A 22272-nucleotide genomic window follows, 5' to 3' on the forward strand; every position below is an offset into this window, starting at 1 on the left:
TGTTGAGGCTAAGTAAAATGACATTATCCATTTTTTCTTCAGCTACAGTGACTTTAGAAGATGATAGGAAGGCAAATATCCCCCAAATAGTCAAATTTAACATTTGATTTGAAATTTAAAAATTTCTCTTAATCTTTGCAATTATAAAATGAAATCTTTTATTATATTTCAGATGTAGTCTCAAAATTAATATTAAAATGAAATTTAAAATTTTGGCCCCAGCCAGTTGGCTCAGTGGTAGAGCATCAGCCCGGCATGTCAAAGTCCCAGGTTCAATTCCTGGCCAAGACACATAGGAGAAGCACTCATCTGCTTCTCCAGCCTTTCCCATCTTCTTTCTTTCTCTCTCTCTCTCTTCCCCTCCTGCAGCCAAGGCTACATTGGAGCGAAGTTGACTGGGGTGCTGAGGACGGCTCCATGACCTCTGCCTCAGGTGCTAGAATGGCTCCAGTTGCAACGGAGCAATGCCCCAGATGGGCAGAGCATCGCCTTCTAGTGAGCATGCTGGGTGGATCCCAATCAGGCACATGAGGGAGTCTGTTTCTCTGCCTCTCTGCTTCTCACTTTATAAAAATACAAAAAAAAAAAGAAAATACAATTTAAAATTTTAATAAATTATAAAACCATAGATCATCTGATTCTCATATCTAAAAAATACATTTATTTAGTTTTTATAATGCATATAAAAATAATAAATACAGATTTATTTTATAGTTAAGGCTAACATTGCCAGAATTCAAGCCCAAATATATCTGGTTTTAAAACCTATACTGTTCCTTTTGCACTATGCTGCCTTAAGTCTCCATGACAGACAGGTCAACTGGATCTAATCTGTGTGTTTATGTGCATATGAACATATATGTGTGCACGTGTGTGCGTGTTCATATTTGAGCCATAGAACTAGAAAGAGAAACCTTTATTTTCTTGGCATTTCAGTTGTTGATAAACCATGATCACTATAGATTATGCTTCTTAAAAAAATCAGTTGACTTGCAAATACTTAAAATTCCTGCTTCCCTTTTTCTATGCTTAGATGTTCAGTGTAAGGATGACGCTGTAATAATAAAGGGTATGTGTGCTAACAAGAATACTATGATAGGCCATCCAACCACCAAATTCCATAACCTAGTAGAAATGGACAGGTTCTTAGAAATATATAACCTTCATAGACTTAATCATGAAGGACTGGAAAATTTAAATAGACTGACCAACATTAGGAAATTGAAACATTCATGAAATCCTTCCAAAAAGTAAAAATCCAGGCATAGATGGCTTAACTAGTGAATTCTATCTAACATTCAAAGATTTAGTACCTATTCTTCTTAAACTCTACCAAAAAAAACCTGGAGAAGAGACTATTTTTAACTTGTTTTATGAGATGAACATAACCCTGATTCCAAAATCTGGCAAGGACAACACAGAAAAAGAAAATTACAGACCAATATCTCTGATGAATATGGATGCAAAAAAATCCTTAAAAAAATATGAGCAAATTAAATACAACAATGCAAAAAAATATAATACATCACAATCAAGGGAGCACAGTTCCAGGTACAAAAGGATGGTTCAACATATGCAATTTATCAATGCAATATGCCACATTAACAAAATAAAGGATTAAAACCATGTGATTGTGTCAATAGATGCAGAAAAAGCATTTGACAAGATGTAACATCCATTTATGATTAAAATACTCAATAGAATGGGTGTAGAAGGAATGTATGTCAATATAATAAAGGCCATATATAGTCATATTTGACAAACCTTCACCTAATATTCTCAATGTTGAAAAATTGGAAGCTTTTCTTCTAAGATCAGGAACAAGTTGGGATGCCCACTTTCACCACTATGTTATTCAACATAGTCCTGGAAATCCTAGCTAGAGCAGTCAGACAAGAGAGAAAAGACATCCAAATTGGGATTGAAGAAGTAAAATTCTCACTTTTTGCAGATGACATGATTCTTTATATAGAAAAGCTAGAGAGTCCACCAAAGCCTGGCCTGTGTTGGTGCCAAGAATAGAGTGTTGACCTGGAACGCTGAGGTCTCCAGTTTGAAGCCACAGGTTTGCCTTGTCAAGGCACATATGACAAGCAAGCAATGAGCAACTAATGTGAGGCAACTAGGAGTTGATACTTCTCACTCCCCCCACCCTCCTGTCTCTGTAAAATCAATAAATAAAATCTTAAAAAGCTATTAGAAACAATAAATAAATAGAATTGTAGGATATAAGATCAGTGTACAAAAATACATTGTGTTCCTATATGCATGTAAGTATATATATTTTATACATATATTGAAGGTGAATTTCCACTTTTTAAAGTTTCTTTCCAATTAAAAGTATAAAAATTTAACCAAGTTGTAATTTTATTTTTGATTTTGTTTTCTGTTTATTTGTAGTAAACAATACAAATTAAAAAATGGGCAAAGGAAACGAATAGACAATTCTCCAAATAGGATATACAGATGGCCAATAGGCATATGAAAAAATGTTCAACATCACTAATCATTAGAGAAATGCAAATTAAAACTACAATGAGATACCACCTCATACCTGTCAGAGTGGTGCTTATTAACAAAACAACAAATAAGTGCTGGTGAGGATGTGGAGAAAAGGGAACCCTCCTGCACTGCTAGTGGGAATGCAGACTGGTGCAGCCACTGTGGAAAACTGTGGTGTTTCCTCAAAAATTAAAAATGGAACTGCCTTTTGACCCAGCTATCCCATTTTTAGGAATATATCCTAAGAATCCCAAAACACTGATTCAAAAGAAGAAATGCACCATGTTTATTGCAGTGTTGTTTACCACAGCCAAGATCTGGAAACAGCCCAAGTGTCCGTCAGTGGACGAGTGGATTAAAAAGCAGTGGTACATATACACAATGGAATACTATGCAGATGTGAAAAAGAAGGAAATCTTTTTTTTTTTTTCCTTAAAAAAGAAGGAAATCTTAATTTTTGCAATGACATGCATGGACCTGGAGATGATTATGCTAAACAAAATAAGCCAGGCAGAGAAAGAAAAATATCATTTGATGTCACTTACTTGTGGAATCTAATGAACAAAGTGAGGAATGGAATAGAGGTAGAAGCAGGGTCACAGGGACCAGAGAGACAGCAGTCAGAGGGAAGGGATTAGGGGATGGGATCAGAGAAGGTGAAGGGATTAGTGAAACTATGTATACATAACACAGCGATATAGATCACAGGACAGCAAATCCTAGAGGGAAGGGGGGAAGGAGTTAGGGGAAGGGGGCAAAGGGAGCGTAATGGGGGGCTCGTTGTTGGGAGTAACGGTATTATATTGAGTGGGACACTTGAATGTTAACATTAAATTAAAATTAATTTTAAAAATCATGTGCATATAAAAGAAAACAGACGGAAAGTAAAGGAATGGAAAATAATATTTCATGAAAATGACAACAAAAGAAGCCAGAGTGGCAATACTTATACCAGACAAAACAGACTTTAAAGTAAAGGCTATAACAAGAGACAAAGGACACCGCAATTTCACTAATGGTATTTATCCAAACAATTCCAAAACGCTAAATCAAAAAGACATAGACATCCACATGTTTATTGTACCATTATTTACAATAGTAGCAATTGAAGTGCCCATCAATAGATGAATGGATAAAAAAAGTGGTACATATTATTCAATGAAATATGACTCAGCCATAAAAAATGACTGAAATATTGCCATCTGTAACAACATGGATGGGCCTAGAGGGTATTGTGCTGCGTTAAGTAAGTCAGACCGGGAAAGATAAATGCCATGATTTCACTTATAGGTACAATCTAAAAAAAAAAAAAAGGACAGGCAGACCACAAACAGGCTTATAGATTCAGAGAATATTTTGATGGTTGCCAGATGGGAGGGGCTTGGTGGGATGGTTGCAATAGGTGAAGGGATTAAGAAGGACAAGTTGGCAGTTACAGAATAGTTATGGAGATGTAAAGTGCAGCCTAGGAAATATAATCAGTAATGTGGCAATAGCTGTGCATTGTGTTAGATTGGTACTAGAGTTATCAGGGTGATCACTGCACAAGTTACATAAGTCTCTAATCACTGGGTTGTGACCCTGAAGCAGATATAATATTGTATATAAACTGTAATTGAAAAATTAAAAATAGGGACATAAAAGTGAAACTAAGAGACATTGATAAGAGTGTGGTGGTTACGAGGGGGATAGGGGAAAGGGACAGGGAAAGGGGGAGGGGGAGGGGCACAAAGAAAACTAGATAGAAGGTGACAGAGGACAATCTGACTTTGGGTGATGGATATGCAACATAATTGAACGACAAGATAACCTGGACTTGTTATCTTTGAATATATGTATCCTGATTTATTGATGTCGCCCCATTAAAAAAATAAAATTATAAAAAAAATATATTTTTAATTTTTTTTTTTTTTTTTGTATTTTTCTGAAGCTGGAAATGGGGAGAGACAGTCAGACAGACTCCCTCATGCGCCCGACCGGGATCCACCCGGCACGCCCACCAGGGGCGATTCTCTGCCCACCAGGGGGCGATGCTCTGCCCCTCCGGGGCGTCGCTCTGTCGCAACCAGAGCCACTGTAGCGCCTGGGGCAGAGGCCAAGGAGCCATCCCCAGCGCCCGGGCCATCTTTGCTCCAAATGGAGCCTTGGCTGCGAGAGGGGAAGAGAGAGACAGAGAGGAAGGGGGGGGGGGGTGGAGAAGCAAATGGGCGCTTCTCCTATGTGCCCTGGCCGGGAATCAAACCCGGGTCCCCCGCACGCCAGGCGGACGCTCTACCACTGAGCCAACCGGCCAGGGCCTAAAAAAAATATTTTTTAAAAAACATAAAAGCTGTACTTAATTATAAAAACTCTTGATGTAAATTTTTCACTTTTCAAGTACTTATGTAAACTATTACTTCAACTTGATTTGTTATTTTTAGACATTCACGAAATTGTCATTTTATTATTTGAAAATCAGTCTTCAAGAAATAGATGACTAATATTAACATCATCAAGAAATAGTTCGGCATCTGTCTGATATTTTTTAGATATATTAAAATCCACTTTACAGGCTTGGTTTTTACACCACATATTAGCTAGTTACTGTGTTACGGAGGAAAAGATTCACATTATTCTGGCATCATGGAGCTAGCTGTATGATTCAAGAGAAGTGTCAAGTGGGAAAACGTGGCTAGTTAGAAGTAAAACATGGACTAAAGAATCTAATTCACCTGAAATTTAGGTTTGTGTTGGGAGAAGAGCAGAGTATAAATGATGAAACAAAGCTGAGAAATAAATTTGTTTTCTTCATTATTAATTTTTATATATTATAAATTATTTAAACTTTTGTTACCCTAAAATATATTTATGCTTTGAAATAACAAATTATGTGATATTAAGAGTTTACTTATATTTTAGTTTTTAGGGAGATGTTGAGTTAAAAGTAATTTAGTGCTCTGAGACTCACCGTCTTGGGTTTTTGTCATGCTGATATTGTCTTCTATAGGAATATAATCCATTAATAACATGATGAAGACTCCTTTGTTACTGACTACTGATTGATCTGTAGGTGGCTCTGGATGCTACAAAAATGTGTATTACTCTCTATGGCTTCTTTTTCCCATTATATTTTACAAAGTAGATCATTTGTTAGGTGATTCTGTTATTCCTGAAGGACAGTAGTGACTAAAATCTTATCAGACTGTTACAGGTGGTTGAATTCTGACCTAGCCTTTTTGATGAAATAAGTACTGTGTTAGTTTTATTTTTTTAAATGTGATTTTTAGTTTACTTCACCAATATGCATTAATGTCTTTGATGCTATAATTTCCTAAAGCAGTAGGTTACTCCTGTCTAGATTGTGATTGCAGAATCAGCTTTCCTATTCTATCTTATAAAGATTAGAGAAACATACATACTCTCAGAAGTTTCCTGTTATTAAGGTCAAAGGTGAAGGTGAAGACTGTGGGCTTTTTTGGGTTTTTGGGTTTTTTTTTTGCTCATTTTAGGAACACTTTCCAATATATACTCTTACTGAATAAGAACATTATACTTATTTATTCTTGTAAAAAGTTTGTAGCATTTTTCTCATGTTATTGAAATGGACATATGAAACAAAAATGAGTTTTCAAGTCCTTCTTTAATCTGGCTTCTATTTATCTTCTTTTGTTTCTTTTCATTTAGTCATGCATTACATCTACTGTTTCTCTAACTTCACTATGTTTTAGGAACAAGAGACCAGCTTCCATAAGTGTTACTTCCTACATTTTTGTTTTATTCGATAGCTTCCTCCATTGAACTCCAATTGTAGATCACTGTTTAACTGCATGGTACTTACTAAATTAGCCTGTCTCAGGTTTATTCATCGGAACCAAAAAGGATTGAAAATCATTTGAATAACTATTTTCTTAATTTTCTCAAAGATATGTAATTACTCTTACTCTATTTGTATAAAGATAAAAATGATTTCATTACCTGCAAAGACTGCTTTAAGGTGGTGGTTCTTAGAGTGTGCTCTTGAACCCAGACCCTTCAGAGGTCTGCAAGGTCAAAATTCTTTCCTTACAATTCTAAGATACTACTTTTTTTAGTTCCTGTTCGTTCTTTCTTTTTTTTTTTTTTTTTTTTTTTTTTACCAAGTATACTTTGGAGTTTTCCAGAAACTACATGGTATATAATATTAAAGTAGATTGAATGAAGAAGCAGATATGAGAATTTGGTTATCTTCTATTAAACATAACATTAAAAGTATTTTCAAAGTGAAAAACTGTGCTATTCTCAATATTTTGTTTTGGAAATACAGTTTTTATTAAAATATATTATCTATGCTAACATGTAATGGGTTTCTTTTGTTTGTAATTAATAAACAAACAAGTCAGTCCTCACTTGGCATGGTTTCAAAATGCACTAATTTCAGTTACCACAAATACTGTAATACCGGTCTCACAACATGGTCCCAATTATAATACTATTGTATGCTAACTGAGTAATTGCATAAAGTAAAATTTTGCTGCTAACACTCTAGTCTGTGGATCACTGTGTAAATAACAAGTACAGGTCATGATCAGTGACCAGTCATATCACTTCTTTCAAAGTCTGTCTAGGATTGGTCACTATGCATTGGTTATTAGTTCATGCACAGAAATCAAAGCCTGTAGCTTGTTACCTTCTTGTCTGATAACCCCACATGTTGTTTTATGAAAATGAATTACTGATAATGAATTGGCCAACAAAGATGAAAATGTGGCAAAGAAACGGAAAGTGGTAATGCTAGAAGTGAAATTTAAATCAGACACAAATGGACCTAGGGAAGAAATACTTGATCATAGGAATGTTGACAATGCTACCGTTCAAGAGAAGTTAGTTATGCAGCCAGAGGAACTAACAGAAGGCAAAAATATTGATGTAAATGAGTAAAGCGGTTGTGATGAACGGATGAAGATGTCCTAGAGGAAGGGACATTGACAAACCATTTCACATAATAGGTCCTCTCCGAGATTTTCACAACTTTGAATGTGCAAAGGATAAAATCTTGCAAACTGATTGAAACTTAGGAATATGACAATTTTCAAGGCATAGAAAATACGCTTATTCTATATTTTAAGTTATGCAGTGAGAAGAGGGCAAGCACTGTTCAATCTAATCTCTTATTTTGTAGTAGTTCAGTTGTACAACATAGTGTTCAAACTTCTCTTGATAAGCTTTTTACAAAGGGGAAACTTTCTCAATGTTTTGGGTTTTTAAATTATTTATTTTATTTATTGTGTTTATATAGATTCTAGTGTCTCCCCAAAAGCATCCCCCCTCCTCCGTAATCCCCTCAACATCGCCCTTACCCCCCTCCTAACAGCTCCCTCCTCCTCTTCCCTTCAGGTTTAATTCCGTTCCTCAGTTCACAGTATTCCTTGGATTCCTTAAATGAGTGAGGTCATATGATATTTTTCTTTCTCTGCCTGGCTTATTTCACTTGACATAATAGTTTCCAGTCATCCATGTTGTTGCAAAAGATAATAATATTTCCTTCTTTTTCATGGCCCCATAGTATTTCATTGTATATATGTACCACTGCTTTTTAATCCACTTGTCCACTGACAGACACTTGGGCTGTTTCCAGATCTTTGCTATTATGAACAATGCTGCTATGAACGTGGGGGTGCATTTCCTTTTTTCAGTCGGTGATATGGTGTTCTTGGGGCATATTCCTATAAGTAGGATGGCTGGGTCAAAAGGCAGTTCCATTTCTACTTTTCTGAGGAATCTCCATACTGTTTTCCATAGTGGCTGCACCAGTCTGCATTCCCACCAGCAATGCAGGAGAGATCCCCTTTCTCCACATCCTCACCAGCGTCTATTGTGTGTTGTTTTGTTGATGAGCGCCATTCTGACTGGTGTGAGGAGGTATCTCATTGTGGTTTTAATTTGCATTTCTCTAATCATTAGTGATGTTGAACATTTTTTCATCTGTCTCTTGGCCATCTGTATGTCCTCTTTGGAGAAGTGTCTATTCATTTCTTTTGCCCATTTTTTGATTGGATTGTTTGTCTTCTTGATATTGAGTTTTACAAGTTCTTTATAAATTTTGGTTATTAACCCCTTATCAGATGTACTGTTGAATATGTTCTCCCATTGTGTGGTTTGTCTTTTTATTCTGTTCATATTGTCTTTAGCTGTGCAAAAACTTTTTAGTTTGATATAGTCCCATTTGTTTATCCTGTCTTTTATTTCACTTGCCTGTGGAGATAAGTGAGCAAATATATTGCTGCAATAGATGTTGGTAAGCTTACTGCCTATGTTTTCTTCTAAGATACTTATGGTTTCATGACTTACATTTAACTCCTCCATATATATTGAGTTTACTTTTGTAAACTCATGGTGTAAGTTGGTGGTCTAGTTTCATTTTTTTGCAGGTAACTGTCCAGTTTTCCTAACACCATTTGTTAAAGAGACTGTCTTTACTCCATTGTATGCTCTTACCTCCTTTGTCAAATATCAATTGTTCATAAAGGTGTGGGTTTATTTCTGCGTTCTCTGTTCTGTTTCATTGATCTATAAGCCTGTTCTTATGTCAGTACCGAGGTGTTTTGAGTACAATGGCCTTGTAGTATAACTTGATATCAGGAAGTGTGATACCTCCCACTTTATTTTTCTTTTTCAAGATTGCTGAGGCTATTCATGGTCTTTTTTAGCTCCATATAAATTTTTGAAGTATGTCATTGGTATTTTAATTGGTATTGCATTGAATTTATAAATTGCTTTGGGTAATATAGACATTTTAATTATGTTTATTCTTCCTAACCATGAACATGGTATATGCTTCCACTTGTTTGTGTCTTTCTGATTTTTTTTTATCAATGTTTTATAATTTTCTAAGTACAAGTCTTTAATCTCCTTGGTTAAATTTACTCCTAGGTACTTTATTTTTTTTGTTGGAATAGTGAAGGGGATTGTTTCCTTAATTTCTCTTTCTGACATTTCATTGTTTGTGTATAAAAATGCCTCTGATTTCTGAGTATTAATTTTATATCCTGCCACCTTGCTGAATTCATTTATCAGGTCCAGTAGTTTTTGTTTTTTTTTTTGTTTTGTTTTTTTTTTTACAGAGATAAAGAGAGAGTCAGAGAGAGGGATAGACAGGGACAGAAAGACAGACAGTTTTTCGTTGCATGTTGCGACTTCTTAGTTGTTCATTGATTGCTTTCTCATATGTGCCTTGACCGCGGGCCCTCAGCAGACTGAGTAACCCCTTGCTGGAGCCAGCGACCCTGGGTCCAAGCTGGTGAGCTTTTTTTTGCTCAAGCCAGATGAACCCGCACTCAAGCTGGCGACCTCGGGGTCTCGAACCTGGGTCTTTCCACATCCCAGTCCAATGCTCTATCTACTGCGCCACCGCCTGGTCAGGCAGGTCCAGTAGTTTTTTGACTGAAACTAGGGTTTTCTATATACAGTATCATATCATCTGCAAATAATGATAGTTTTACTTCTTCTTTTCCAATTTGGATGCCTTTTATTTCTTCTTCTTATCTGATTGCTGTAGGTAGGACTTCCATTACTGTGTTGAATAAGAGTGGTAAAGGGGGGCACCCCTGCCTTGTTCTTGATTTTAGGGGGATTGCTTTTAATTTTTGTCCATTAATTATGATATTGGCTTTGGGTCTGTCATAGATGGCCTTTGTCAGGTTGAAGTATGTTCCCTGTATTCCCACTTTGCTCAGAGTTTTGATCATAAATGGGTGCTGGATTTTATCAAATGCTTTTTCTGCATCTATTAAAATTATCATGTGTTTTTTCTCCTTCCTTTTGTCCACAGAATTGCTTTTGCTGTGTCCCATAAATTTTGAGTTGTTGTATGCTCATTATCATACAATTTTGATGAATCACATTGATTGATTTGCAAATGTTGTACCATCCTTGCCTCCCCAGAATAAATCCCACTTGATCATGATGTATGATTTTTTTTCATGTATTGCTGGATCCGGTTTGCTAATATTTTGTTGAGGATTTTAGCATCTAAATTCATCAGGGATATTGTCCTATAATTTTCTTTCTTTGTGTTGTCTTTGCCTGGTTTTGGAATCAGAATTATGCTCGCCTCATAAAAGGAACTTGGAGGTATTTCTTCCTCTTGAATTTTTTGAAATAGTTTGAGAAGGATAGGAGTCAGTTCTTTGAATATTTGGTAGAATTCACCAGTGAAGCCATTAGGCCCAGGTTTTTGTTTTTTGGGAGCTTTTTGATACTGTTTCTATCTCATTTGTTGTAATTGGTCTGTTTAGATTTTCTGATTCTTTCAGATTGATTTTTGGAAGATTATATGTTTCAAGGAGTTTGTCCATTTCACCTAACTTGTTTAATTTTTTGATATATAGTTCTTCATAGTATTTTCTTATAATATTTTGTATTTTTGTTGTGTCAGTTGTTATTTCTCCTCTCTCATTTCTAATTTTATTTGAGTCCTCTCTCTTTTTTTTTTGATGAGTCTCATTAAAGGTTCATGGATCTTGTTTACCCTTTCAAAGAACCAGTTCTTGGTATCATTGATCCTCTGTATTGTTTCTTTAGCCTGTATGTCATTTATTTCTGCTCTGATCTTTATTATTTCCTTCTTCTGCTACCTCTGGGTTTTACTTGCTGGTTTTTTGGGTTTTTTAGGTCTTTTAGACGTAGGGTTAGGTTGTTTATTTGAGCTTTTTCAAAATTCTTAAGGAATGCCTGTAGTGCTATGAACTTCCCTCTCAGAATTGCTTTTGCTGTGTCCCATAAATTTTGAGTTGTTATATGCTCATTATCATACATTTGTAGGAATTTTTTAATTTTTTCTTTGATTTCATTGTTAACACATTCATTATTTAATTACATGCTATTTAGTTTCCATATGTTTGAGTATTTTTCAGTTTTTCTGTTGTGGTTGATTTCTAGTTTCATGCCCTTGTGATCAGAGAAGATGCTTGATATGATTTCAATCTTAAATTTGTTGAGACCACTTTTGGGTCCTAACATGTAGTCTATCCTAGAGAATGTACCATGAGCACTTGAAAAGAATATATATTCTGCTGCTTTAGGGTGAAAGGTTCTGAAGATATCTATTAAATCGAGTTGATCTAGTATGTCCTTTAAGTCTGCTGTTCCTTTGTTAATTTTCTTTCTTGAGGATCTACCTAGTGATGTTAGTGGGGTATTGAAATCTCCTACTATTATAGTATTGCTGTTGATCTCACCCTTTATATCCATCAAAGTCTGCTTTATATATTTAGGTGCTCCTATATTAGGTGCATAGATATTTATAATGGTTATATCTTCCTGTTGGATTGTTCCCTTTATCATTATGTAGTGACCTTCTTTATCTCTTACTATAGCCTTTGTTTTAAAGTCCATTTTGTCTGATGTAAGAATTGCTACTCCTGCTTTTTTTTTCATTTCCATTTGCATGAAATATTTTTTTCCATCCTTTTACCTTAGTCTATGTGTATCTTTTGTTTTGAGGTGTGTTTCTTGTAGACAGCATATGTCTGGGTCCTGTTTTCTTATCCATGCAGCTACTCCATGTCTTTTGATTGGATCATTTAATCCATTTACATTTAAGGTTATTATTGATATGTAGTTGTTTATTGCCATTTTATTCTTTAAAACTGTATTCCTCTTTTGCTATATTCTTTCCCCCCTTTGTCCTGTTTACAACAGGACCTTAACATTTCCTGCAGCATTGGTTTGGTTGTAATGAATTCCTTGAGGTTTTTTTTTTTTTTTTTGGTCTGGGAAGCTTTTTATTTTTCCTTCGATTTTAAATGATAGCCTTGCTGGATAAAGTAGTCTTGGTTGTAGGCTCTTGTTCTGCATTACTTTGAATATTTCTTGCCATTCCTTTCTGGTCTCAAGTGTTTCTGTTGAGAAGTTAGATGTCATTCTTATAGGGGCTCCTTTGTAGGTGATGGCCTTTTCTTCTCTAGCAGCTTTTAATATTTTCTCTTTATCTCTTAGCTTTGCTATTTTAATTATGATGTGTCTTGGTGTGAATTTCTTTGGGTTTCTCTATGCTTCTTGAATTTGTGTGACATTTTCCCCTGCATCAATTTAGGGAAGTTTTCAGCTATGGTTTGATTGAACAAGGTCTCTATCCCTTGTTCTTTCTCTTCTTCAGGAACTCCTATGATGCAGATGTTGTTTCTCTTTAGATTGTCACAGAGCTCTCTTAGAGTTTCCACAGATTTTTTTCATTCTCTTTTCTTTTGGCTGCTCTGCTTCCGTGTTTTCATTTATCTTCTAAATCACTGATTTGATCCTCTGCTTCATCCAGCCTGCTTTTAATTGCTTCTAGTTTAGTTTCATTTCAGATATTGTATTTGTCATTTCTGACTGGTTCTTTTTTATTATTTCAATGTCCTTTTTAATACTTGTTATTTCTTTATTTATGTGCTCACTGTGACCAGCGTTGTTGTTCTAAGATCTTTCAGCATTCTAATAATTATAATATTATTCTAAACTCTGCATCTGGTGGTTTGCTTATATCCGTCTCACTCAGCTCTTTTTCTGAGGGTTTCTCCTATTGAGTCGTTTTGATTGCACTTCTCTGTCTTTTCATTTTGTCTGTGTTACCCTGCACTTCCCTGGCAGGGGCCTGGGGCAGATCAGTGGGGGTCACTGCCTATGACTGGTTCTTATCCACCTTTTGGGAGCTACAGGTTATCCAGATTTTGTGGCTGCCTCTGCTGGGTCCAGGTGCCATTGTAAATATCAGCTGCACTCCTAGGCTTGCTTTTATCTACTCTTGGCCTGGGAGAAGTTACTTTAAAAGTTCAGGTCCTCCTAAAATCCACTTTCTGTTGTCTTTTATTGCTGGCTACTTGTTGGGCTCAGTACTGTAATTCAGTGATTAGGTATGGTATTAGATGTGGCCTACTTCTTAGCCTCAGGTGCTGGGGTGGACCCAGGGGTCCCATAGGAATGGACGGCATCGGCACGAAACGAGTGAGAGAGCTGAATGCTTTAGCATTAACTGCCAGCCATTTTCGCCATGGCTAGTACAGCTTTATTTTTATACACAGTTACAATTACATGTTATGCAGAATACATTGATTAATAGTTATTTTTGCTTCAATACGGGTAAATATTCTAGGCAATGGTTACTACAGTTACTACATTTCTTTAAGCTATAAATCAGGTGGTAAGCCATTCTAAGTATAGTTATACAATAACTTGAAAACAGCAACAGTGATTTTTTATGCAAGCTTCTAAAAGGTCAGTATTGATTAGTAACTCTACCTTACCTAATGGCCTATTGTCTAGTCAAATTTTATTTGTCTACTATATTCATATACTAGTTAAGTTCTAACTTTATTTTTCTCAGAGTGTTCCATTACCTGAAGGTCAGGTATGTAAGAAGAATGGAAAGTTTTTCTATTTTTCTATTATATGAAAAGGCTAGGGAGGTAAAGTAATGGATTAGGTGAAGGCAAAAAGGTGCTTTTGTGTATAGTTACTGTTTCCTACCTATTCATAAGTCACAATCTATTTTTCCCTAATATGATTTATAGAAGGGAATTTTCCCACAGACGTGGCCCCTTTTGAGGGATTTCATAGCCAGCCTGCTATATCTATCGGTAAGGGGGTTTATAGGCTTTTCTGTGGAATTCACACCCTCTGTCTCATTTCCAGAGAAATTACTATGAATCTGCAGGGAAAGCATGGTGCTATTATCCCTGTGCCATAAATGATAGCACACACACCCATAAAACCAAATTAATTCAAAAGGTTAAAGGGGGAAGTATCATTGCTCTTCTTTGCTTTGACTGTGTCAACCAGTAGCTGTTGATCTTTTCTGTGACTATGTCAGCCAGCAGCTGTTGATTGGCTTCCAACACTCAGGTGTCAGTCTATCCAGACATTTTAGCTCCCTTTGTGTGTTCTGTCTACCAGGCCACCGCTGCTGTTGCTGCCCTAGGCTCTTGGGCTCAGGTGCTGCTGGCTCCAGCCCACCTCAGCGACCGCCGCTGCCCTGGTCTGGCTCGCGCATGCGCACGCACCCATTTGGACCACTTCCCGGGCTGTCTCAGATCTCAGCAGCCGCCTGGGAGGTCGTGTGCGCCCTCTCGAATCACTGCTGAGGTCGCCCGTGCTGTCGTTACCGCTGAGGGCATGTTCGCAACCTGAGCCCTCAGTGTTTTCTAATGTTTTAAATTACAATGTACTAAATAAATGTTTTATTATTCTTTTCATTTTTCTATACATTATAACTGGCAAGTGAGAACATTATTAAGGTTTTAACAAAGATTTGTAAAGGTCATAAAACAGTTAATTCTTTCTTTTAATTCATAAGATCACTCTGCATGGTTTCAGCTTTACATAGTCATTTTTATGGTCCTGCCTTACTGTGCAAATTGAGGGCTGCCTCAATTTAAATTAAATTAAAATTTTCTCAGTTTCATTTCTAATATATAATTTCTAATAAATATGTATATAAAAAATCTCCTTATATTCCCCATATTCTCGTCACCTGTATTTTATGTCCTAATTAAGTATCGATAGATCGCCCACAAACCTAAAACCCAAGAAACAGTTTGTATTCCTGTATCTCTCTCGTAGCTTATATTTCTAATTATTTAGTGACTCTCATAATGTTGTAGTAATATAAGGTTATAGTAATTAAATATATAGAAATATAAAAATATGGAAGATATATAAAAGTAATTAAAATGATATTAAAATAATTATTAAAATTAAATAAAATTATGCCATTTGGATAGGAGTTAATATAGTGGCTTAGTGCCATAACTCTGTAATGTGATAAATAGACTCTGACTTTTAATGAGAGCCCAGTTAGTATGTGTGTGAAGTTATACATAGATAAGTGGTTTGGTGTTATTTACATTAACTTTGTAAATTGATGTAAATAAGAACATCTTAAAAAGTGGTTTAATGTAAACATTTCAGTAGATTGACATAGTGGGGATTCCCTGTGAGGAACTCCCAAAAAAGGTGGTTTGAGGTGATAATCCTGTAGATTGACACCTCTTAGAAGGCGTTGGCCAGAAAAGGTACTAAAGCTGAGGGGCCTGGTGCTGCAGTAGTCGCCCAGACTCCAACATTGATGTGGACTGTCTCCACGCCACTCTGAGCTCTGACTAAAGACAGCCGAGAGGAGCACGCTGATGGGGCCCCTTTAAGCTGTAGTGAGGCACGCCAAAAGGATTGTTAGTAATAAATTGCCTGTGTGATTACTGCAACTAATTTGTGTGTCGGTTGTGTTTTTCCTCTGGTGGCACTTAACTGTAGCATCCTAATAGCTGCCTCAAGAGTAGTCTCGAAGAGGCTGCCAGCCTTGCTGATAAGCAGGAGTGTCGCACTGCATGGGGAAGTCGAATCAGGGACGCCTGATCGACGTAGCGCTTGGGCTCTACTGGGACACACTCTCTTCTCTTCGTTTCCCCTAATTGTCTTTACTTATGCACTCATCTATTACTCTTTATAGGGTACCACTCACTATAAAGGGATTAGCATGGGGTGGCAGACTGTTATGCATCCTGATTTTGATGAGGGTTATACAAATGTATGTATGTTAAAAATCATATAATTTTTATGTCTTGCCATGATATTGGCATGTAAATGTTTCTTTCAAAATAGGGTTTACCAATAAATCAGTAAGTACTAAGTAACAGTGTTTAAGCATTGACCTGTGTGTTGAGGTAGATATAAACATACAGGAGATATGGTTTACCCTGAAGGAATTTATATTTTAATATGATAAAGACAGACTATGCAAATAATAGCAGTAAGATAAATTTTAACTGTCCTTGAAGGGGACAAACAAAATACTAGTTTCTGCTAGGAATATGTAGGAGAATAATCCTTCACTGAAGAGATGGCATTTGAGATGAGTCTTGAAAAATGTGTTGCTTTTTGGTAGTCAAAAATAGAGACAAAGTACACTAATGATGGGAAAATATAGCACACTTGACAGATTTTTTTAAGTTTTGCTATTTATAGCTCATAAAATCTTTGGCTCTACACTTCATGAGTACTCACATCCAATTTTATTGAATTTTGTACTCCAATACTCTTAAAAGCATTTTGGTCTGGTGCTTAAATTTCTTACCAGTAGTAGTATGGCTTTTGAGTATTTTGGAATTAATAATTTAGGTCATTTTTTTATTCTGATTTTAATGGCTGTGAGGACAATGAGTTATTCCTAAGTCTTAGGGTAGTCAATAGGATAAGTGAAAAGCTTGATATTTCTGTAAATTTTTCTATTTACAGAGTAAATTTGAATAAATGGTGTTTTCAAAATATATAATTGTAGAAGGTATTTCTGAATACATTCCCAAATTGCTGTCCTTCCATTTTTACTGCTTAGGTAAATAAGTCAACTCTGCTTGAAAACAATAATAATCTCCTTTCCTTTCCAGGTTTTCTGTAAAGACCCTGATTGATCGGTCCTGCTTTGAGACAATTGATGATTCTTCTCCTGAATTTAACAATTTTGCAGCTATTTTGGAGCAGATTTTAAGTCACCGGCTAAAAGGTAATAGCTCTAATATATTATTTATACTCTCAACAGCTATCTTTTTAATAAGCTTGGCATTTTAGAAACTATACAGTCTTGTGTGATTTATTTATTTTTTTAAATTTTTTAAATTTATTCTTTTTTTTTTTTTTTTAGAGAGGAGAGGGAGAGACAGAGGGAGAGAGAGAGAGGAGAGACAGAAAGAGAGAAGGGGGGAGGAGCTGGAAGCATCAACTCCCTTATGTGCCTTGACCAGGCAAGCCCAGGGTTTTAAACTGGCGACCTCAGCATTTCCAGGTCGACGCTTTATCCACTGCGCCACCACAGGTCAGGCGCAGTCTGGTGTGATTTAGATAGTAGCCACGCTGAATCATGAAAAGCATAAAACTGATTTTAGAATGTGTGATCTTTTGGCCTACGTTCCTAGAAAAGAATCTCTGTTCTTGGAATATACCCATTTCAGGGATGGATTAAAAATACTGAGTGTATCCTTAAAACATTATTAGTCATAATGTTTTAAGCTCTGATCCATTAAATTTTTTCATTAGAAAAAGGAACATATGTGCAACAAAACAAGTCAGTGGAAGAATTTATAAGAAAAGGGTTAAATAATGTCCTTAGCCTATTAGCTCTCTAAATACCAACTTCAGATGTTAATAGAATGTGTAACTTCCATAAAATTACTGTATTCAGATTACTTTAAAACATTGTTTTGTTCTACTTTTGTTATGAAATGTGTATAATGAATATACAGAAAAGTACATACAATATATAAGTTGAGTTTGGAAATAATTACCGTATAAACTCCCAATCTTCCGCTCCCCTTTACCTGCTCTCTCAGGTACCTCACATGATCACAGCCTTATCCCTCCTTCCAGGGGAACCATTCTCCTGATCAGGAGAAGAGTCATTTCCTTGTCCTTGTACTGTAGTTCCCAGAACCCCTTTTGCTATAGTGTTTCATAATGAAGTTGGGATATGTATGTACATGTTTATGAATGAGAATGGCTTTAATTTCTTTTTTCATACTATATTGGGTTTTGATATCAAGATTATGCGTAAAATAAGGAGTGTTTCCTCTTTGTCATAATACTATTCAGGTTTGGTAAATTATAATTTTCTAGAGATTGGGTTATTCATAAATCATGTTCTTTCAATCTTATATAGTCTTACTAATTTTTAAAACTCGACTTGTATCAATTACCAACACAGTGGCATATTAAAATCTCCGAGATTGTGAATTTCTCTATTACTCTTTATATACTGTAAATATTTTCTTTTGTTTTTTGATACCATGTTCTTAAGCACACAGAAATTTAAATTTATTAAGACTCCCTGATAGCCTGACCAGGCAATGGTGCAGTGGATTGAGCATCAGCCTGGGATGCTGAGGACCCAGGTTTGAAGCCCTGAGGTCACCAGCTTGAGCACAGGCTCCCCAGCTTGAGCGCAGGCTCATCCAGCTTGAGTACCGGGTCGCTGGCTTGAGCATGGCATCATAGACATGACCCCATGGTCACTGGTTTGAGCCAAAGGTTTCTGGCTTGAGCTTAAAGTCGCTGGCTTGAGCAAGGGGTCACTCAGTCTGCTGGAGTCCCCCAGTCAAGGCACATATGAGAAAGCAATTAATGAACAGCTAAAGTACCTCAACAAAGATGGATGCTTCTCATTTCTTTCACTTCCTGTCTGTCTCTGTTTCTCTCTCTCTCTCCCCCCCACTCTCTGTCTCTGTCTCTCATTAAAAAAAAAAAGAATCCCTGATAAGTTGAAACTTTAATCATTATAAGTGACCCCTTTTTACTCTGCTTTTTATATTGTTTTCTTTCTGCTCTTAATATAAATAAATAAACATTTTGTGTTTACTATAAAAATAATAAGTGTATTAATTGCTTTGTTCAATTAGCAGAATCACTTTCTGTAAGTAATTAAGATAAAAGCGTAAAATAAAAGGTAGCCCATCTCCAAAGATTACAGGTGGTATGTTAATTTACAAAGAAGCATCTAGGCATTAAATTTGTTTGCTTAATCTCTACTTCATTAAACTTTGGAATCTGAAAATTTTTTAGCAGTAAGTAGGTTAAAAAGAGGTATGTAAAAGAGGTGTTCCACTTTGGTTTTCTTAAAATAAATCAGTAAATACATTTACATGAGAAACATAAATCTCAAAATTTTAAATGAAGTTGGGAACTATATTTCTTTCAGAATTATAAAACATTTTTAAATTAAAAATATAGATCTGCAAAATATAGCTGATAATATCAAGACATTATGTAGAATAAATCTTAAAAATAATTATACTTTATTACATTAATTCTATATTCTAGTCTTCCTAAAGGAAACTTGATCACTAGATGTTTTCACTTAAGTTTTTATTATCTTTTCAATCTTAATGGTATAGTTTCAAATCAGTAATATGTTTTGTTAATATAATTTATGAGAATCTCAAGTTTAACCTGAAAGTTAATTCTGTGCTTTTTGATGCTGAAAACAGCAAGTTTTACTATAAGTGTTTATTAAATCACAGTGTATCAATCCTGTGGTCTTATTTTTAAATTAAATTTGAATTTAATTACACGGGGAAGCAAAATCTGAATTCAGTCAGCCCTTTAAGTTTAAACTGGGGTCCATATAATCACTAATGCTTTTCTGTTAGAAGTTGGTTATTTTGCATTTAAGTATGGTTATTTTCTCTTATGTTTGCTGTTCTCTATTTAAGTTTTCTGCAGATATGTTACCTTTTATTTAAAAATATGTTTTTATAAAAACAAAGGATATGAGAGTATTTTGAAATACTGCCATGGTTTCTATATTGTATGGTGGTCATATTTTTACATTTTATTTATAAAATAGTACCTGACTGAAAAAAAGAAAAGAAAAAACATGTTTCTAATGTTTGTAAGGTTTTTTAAAATCAGATCTCAATTCCTGTGGTATACCATTTAACATATGTTTCACTCATAAAATACATAAACAGCTACCAACAGAAACAATTAGGCCATGTTGAGATTTCCATGCTGAGCGATCGGGTAGACTCTCTACCACACAAATGACCCTCTGCACTCGTGCCGGCCTGCCATCTTCTGAGTCATGCCTCAGCACAATATAGAGTATAGACTTCAGAATTACTTTATTTTAAAAGTAATAATATAAGTTTATTTTAGATTATTTAAGTAACTCCCATATATGCTCATGTATTTATGCTGGTCATATGTACCTTTTTGTTTTTCTTTTGAATTTTATTTAGAAAATTAACTTTTAACAGAGTGACATTGATCAGTAAGAGTATATAGGTTTCAGATAAGCATTTGAACTATTATGTTGTACATTCATCTAACAATGAAGGTTAATTCTGAGAAAGCCAGTTAAATACTTGAAAATAAAATCTCTAGGCCCTGGCCGGTTGGCTCAGCGGTAGAGCGTCAGCCTGGCGTGCGGGGGACCCGGGTTCGATTCCCGGCCAGGGCACATAGGAGAAGCGCCCATTTGCTTCTCCACCCCTCACCCCCTCCTTCCTCTCTGCCTCTCTCATCCCTTCCCACAGCCAAGGCTCCATTGGAGCAAAGATGGCCCGGGTGCTGGGGATGGCTCCTTGGCCTCTGCCCCAGGCGCTAGAGTGGCTCTGGTCGCAGCAGAGCGATGCCCCAGAGGGGCAGAGCATCACCCCCTGGTGGGCAGAGCATTGCCCCTGGTGGGCGTGCCGGGTGGATCCCGGTCGGGCACATGCGGGAGTCTGTCTGACTGTCTCTTCCCGTTTCCAGCTTCAGAAAGATACAAAAAAAAAAAAAAAAAAAGAAAATAAAATCTCTAATTGATTTTTGGATAAGAATTCACTATAACTAAAACAGTATGAAAGATGATATACTGTAAGATGTCTGTTAATTTTATAAATTAGGTAAGATTTAATAATTTAAAACCTTTTAAAAGCATTTCCTATAGATCAACTATTATAATCACTGTTATTAATATAGATATGAATCATTAAATAATCTACAACTTTCAAGATAAAATATTTTAAAAGATTCAATGTGTAGAGACTTTCTTATGTTTTTTCCCCATTTTTAATATTCTTAAATGTAGCAAGTTGCTCTTACTTTTGGAGAAGATACATGATTACTTTTGGAGAAGATAGTACACTGTGTTCACTTAAAATTTAGTTATATAGCAACTCATTCTTCCAAGTACAAATTTTAAATATATAACTTTGTGAGTTTATAAGATATACTTTTCTTCAGCTTTTTATTTTTGAAATAAAAGGATATTTAGTTTAATTATTCTTTTTTTTCAGAGAAAGATAAAATCTAGGTACAATAGAGGCTGTGCTGAAAGCTCCGCTATTGAAGAAAAGGCCGCTTTAAGATCACACGCGTGATTTTCCCTTATAGACAAGGTGTTGTTTTACTCTGGCTACTCTCCACACTTTTTCCTTGCCTTGATTTCTCAAATGCTTAATTAGGATGTGTCTTGGTATTGCTTCTTTGGATTTATCTGTTATTCACTCAGCTTCTTCAATCTGTGTTTGTCTCTTGCCAAATCTGGGAAATTTTCAGCCACTATTTCTTTGAGTACGTTTTCAGTCCCTTCATTTTCCTCCTTTCCTTCAAGGTCTCTGGTAACTAGAGTGTTAGATCTTTGGTTATAGTCCCACAGGTCCCGGAGGCTCTGTTGATTGATTGATTTTTTTAGTCTAATTTTAGACTATTTTTAGTCTCTGTAATTTAGTTTAGGAAATGTCTATTGCTCTGTTTTCCAGTTCATGGATTCCTTCTTTTCTCACCTGTTTTCCTGTTGATCCCATCCATTGAGTTTTTTATTTTGGTTTTGTATTTTTCAGTATCAAATTTTCCATTTGTTTCTTCTTTATATCTTCTACTTATTTGCTGAGGTTTCCCATTTCTTCTTTTGTTTCAAGCATGTTGTAGTTGCTCATTGAAGCATTTTTATCATGACTAATTTATTATTTTTGTCCATAATTCTAACATCTCCATCCTGTCAGTGTTCATATCTCGTTACCTTTTGTTATGCAATTTGAGATCTTCCTGGTTTTGCTATGATGAGTGATCTTCATATGAAACTTTTTCATGTTGTTCATATTGTAAGACTCTGAATCTTATTTAAACCTTCTTTTTTAACTAGCTGTCTGTAACACTGCTCCATCAGCAGAAAAAGGGGGGAGAGAGAAGTCTAAGTTTCCCAGCTGGCCTCCTCATTGGAGCTGATTAAAGGTAGGAGTGTAGGCTTCCGAATGGTCTCCACTGAATACTGGGGGTAGCCTCATAACCAGTGCGTGATGCTGAAAA

At 35.7% G+C, this 22272-nt stretch overlaps 1 protein-coding gene across 4 annotated transcripts in view; it reads left to right on the plus strand.

The window, feature by feature from the left end:
• Nucleotides 1-22272, plus strand: part of RUNDC3B (RUN domain containing 3B) — a 165671-nt gene that overhangs the window by 26702 nt on the left and 116697 nt on the right. For all 4 annotated transcript variants that reach the window (XM_066240198.1, XM_066240199.1, XM_066240196.1 and 1 more), the window contains exon 2: nt 16878-16993. Coding sequence is in view for 2 of the 4 variants with exons in the window: in XM_066240196.1 (XP_066096293.1) it covers nt 16878-16993 (116 nt within the window). In the remaining 2 variants the exon portion in view is untranslated. The remainder of the gene's footprint in view (nt 1-16877; nt 16994-22272) is intronic.

This window comes from Saccopteryx bilineata, chromosome 7 (assembly GCF_036850765.1).
Source record: "Saccopteryx bilineata isolate mSacBil1 chromosome 7, mSacBil1_pri_phased_curated, whole genome shotgun sequence".
In the NCBI taxonomy this organism is placed as follows: Eukaryota; Metazoa; Chordata; class Mammalia; order Chiroptera; family Emballonuridae; genus Saccopteryx; species Saccopteryx bilineata.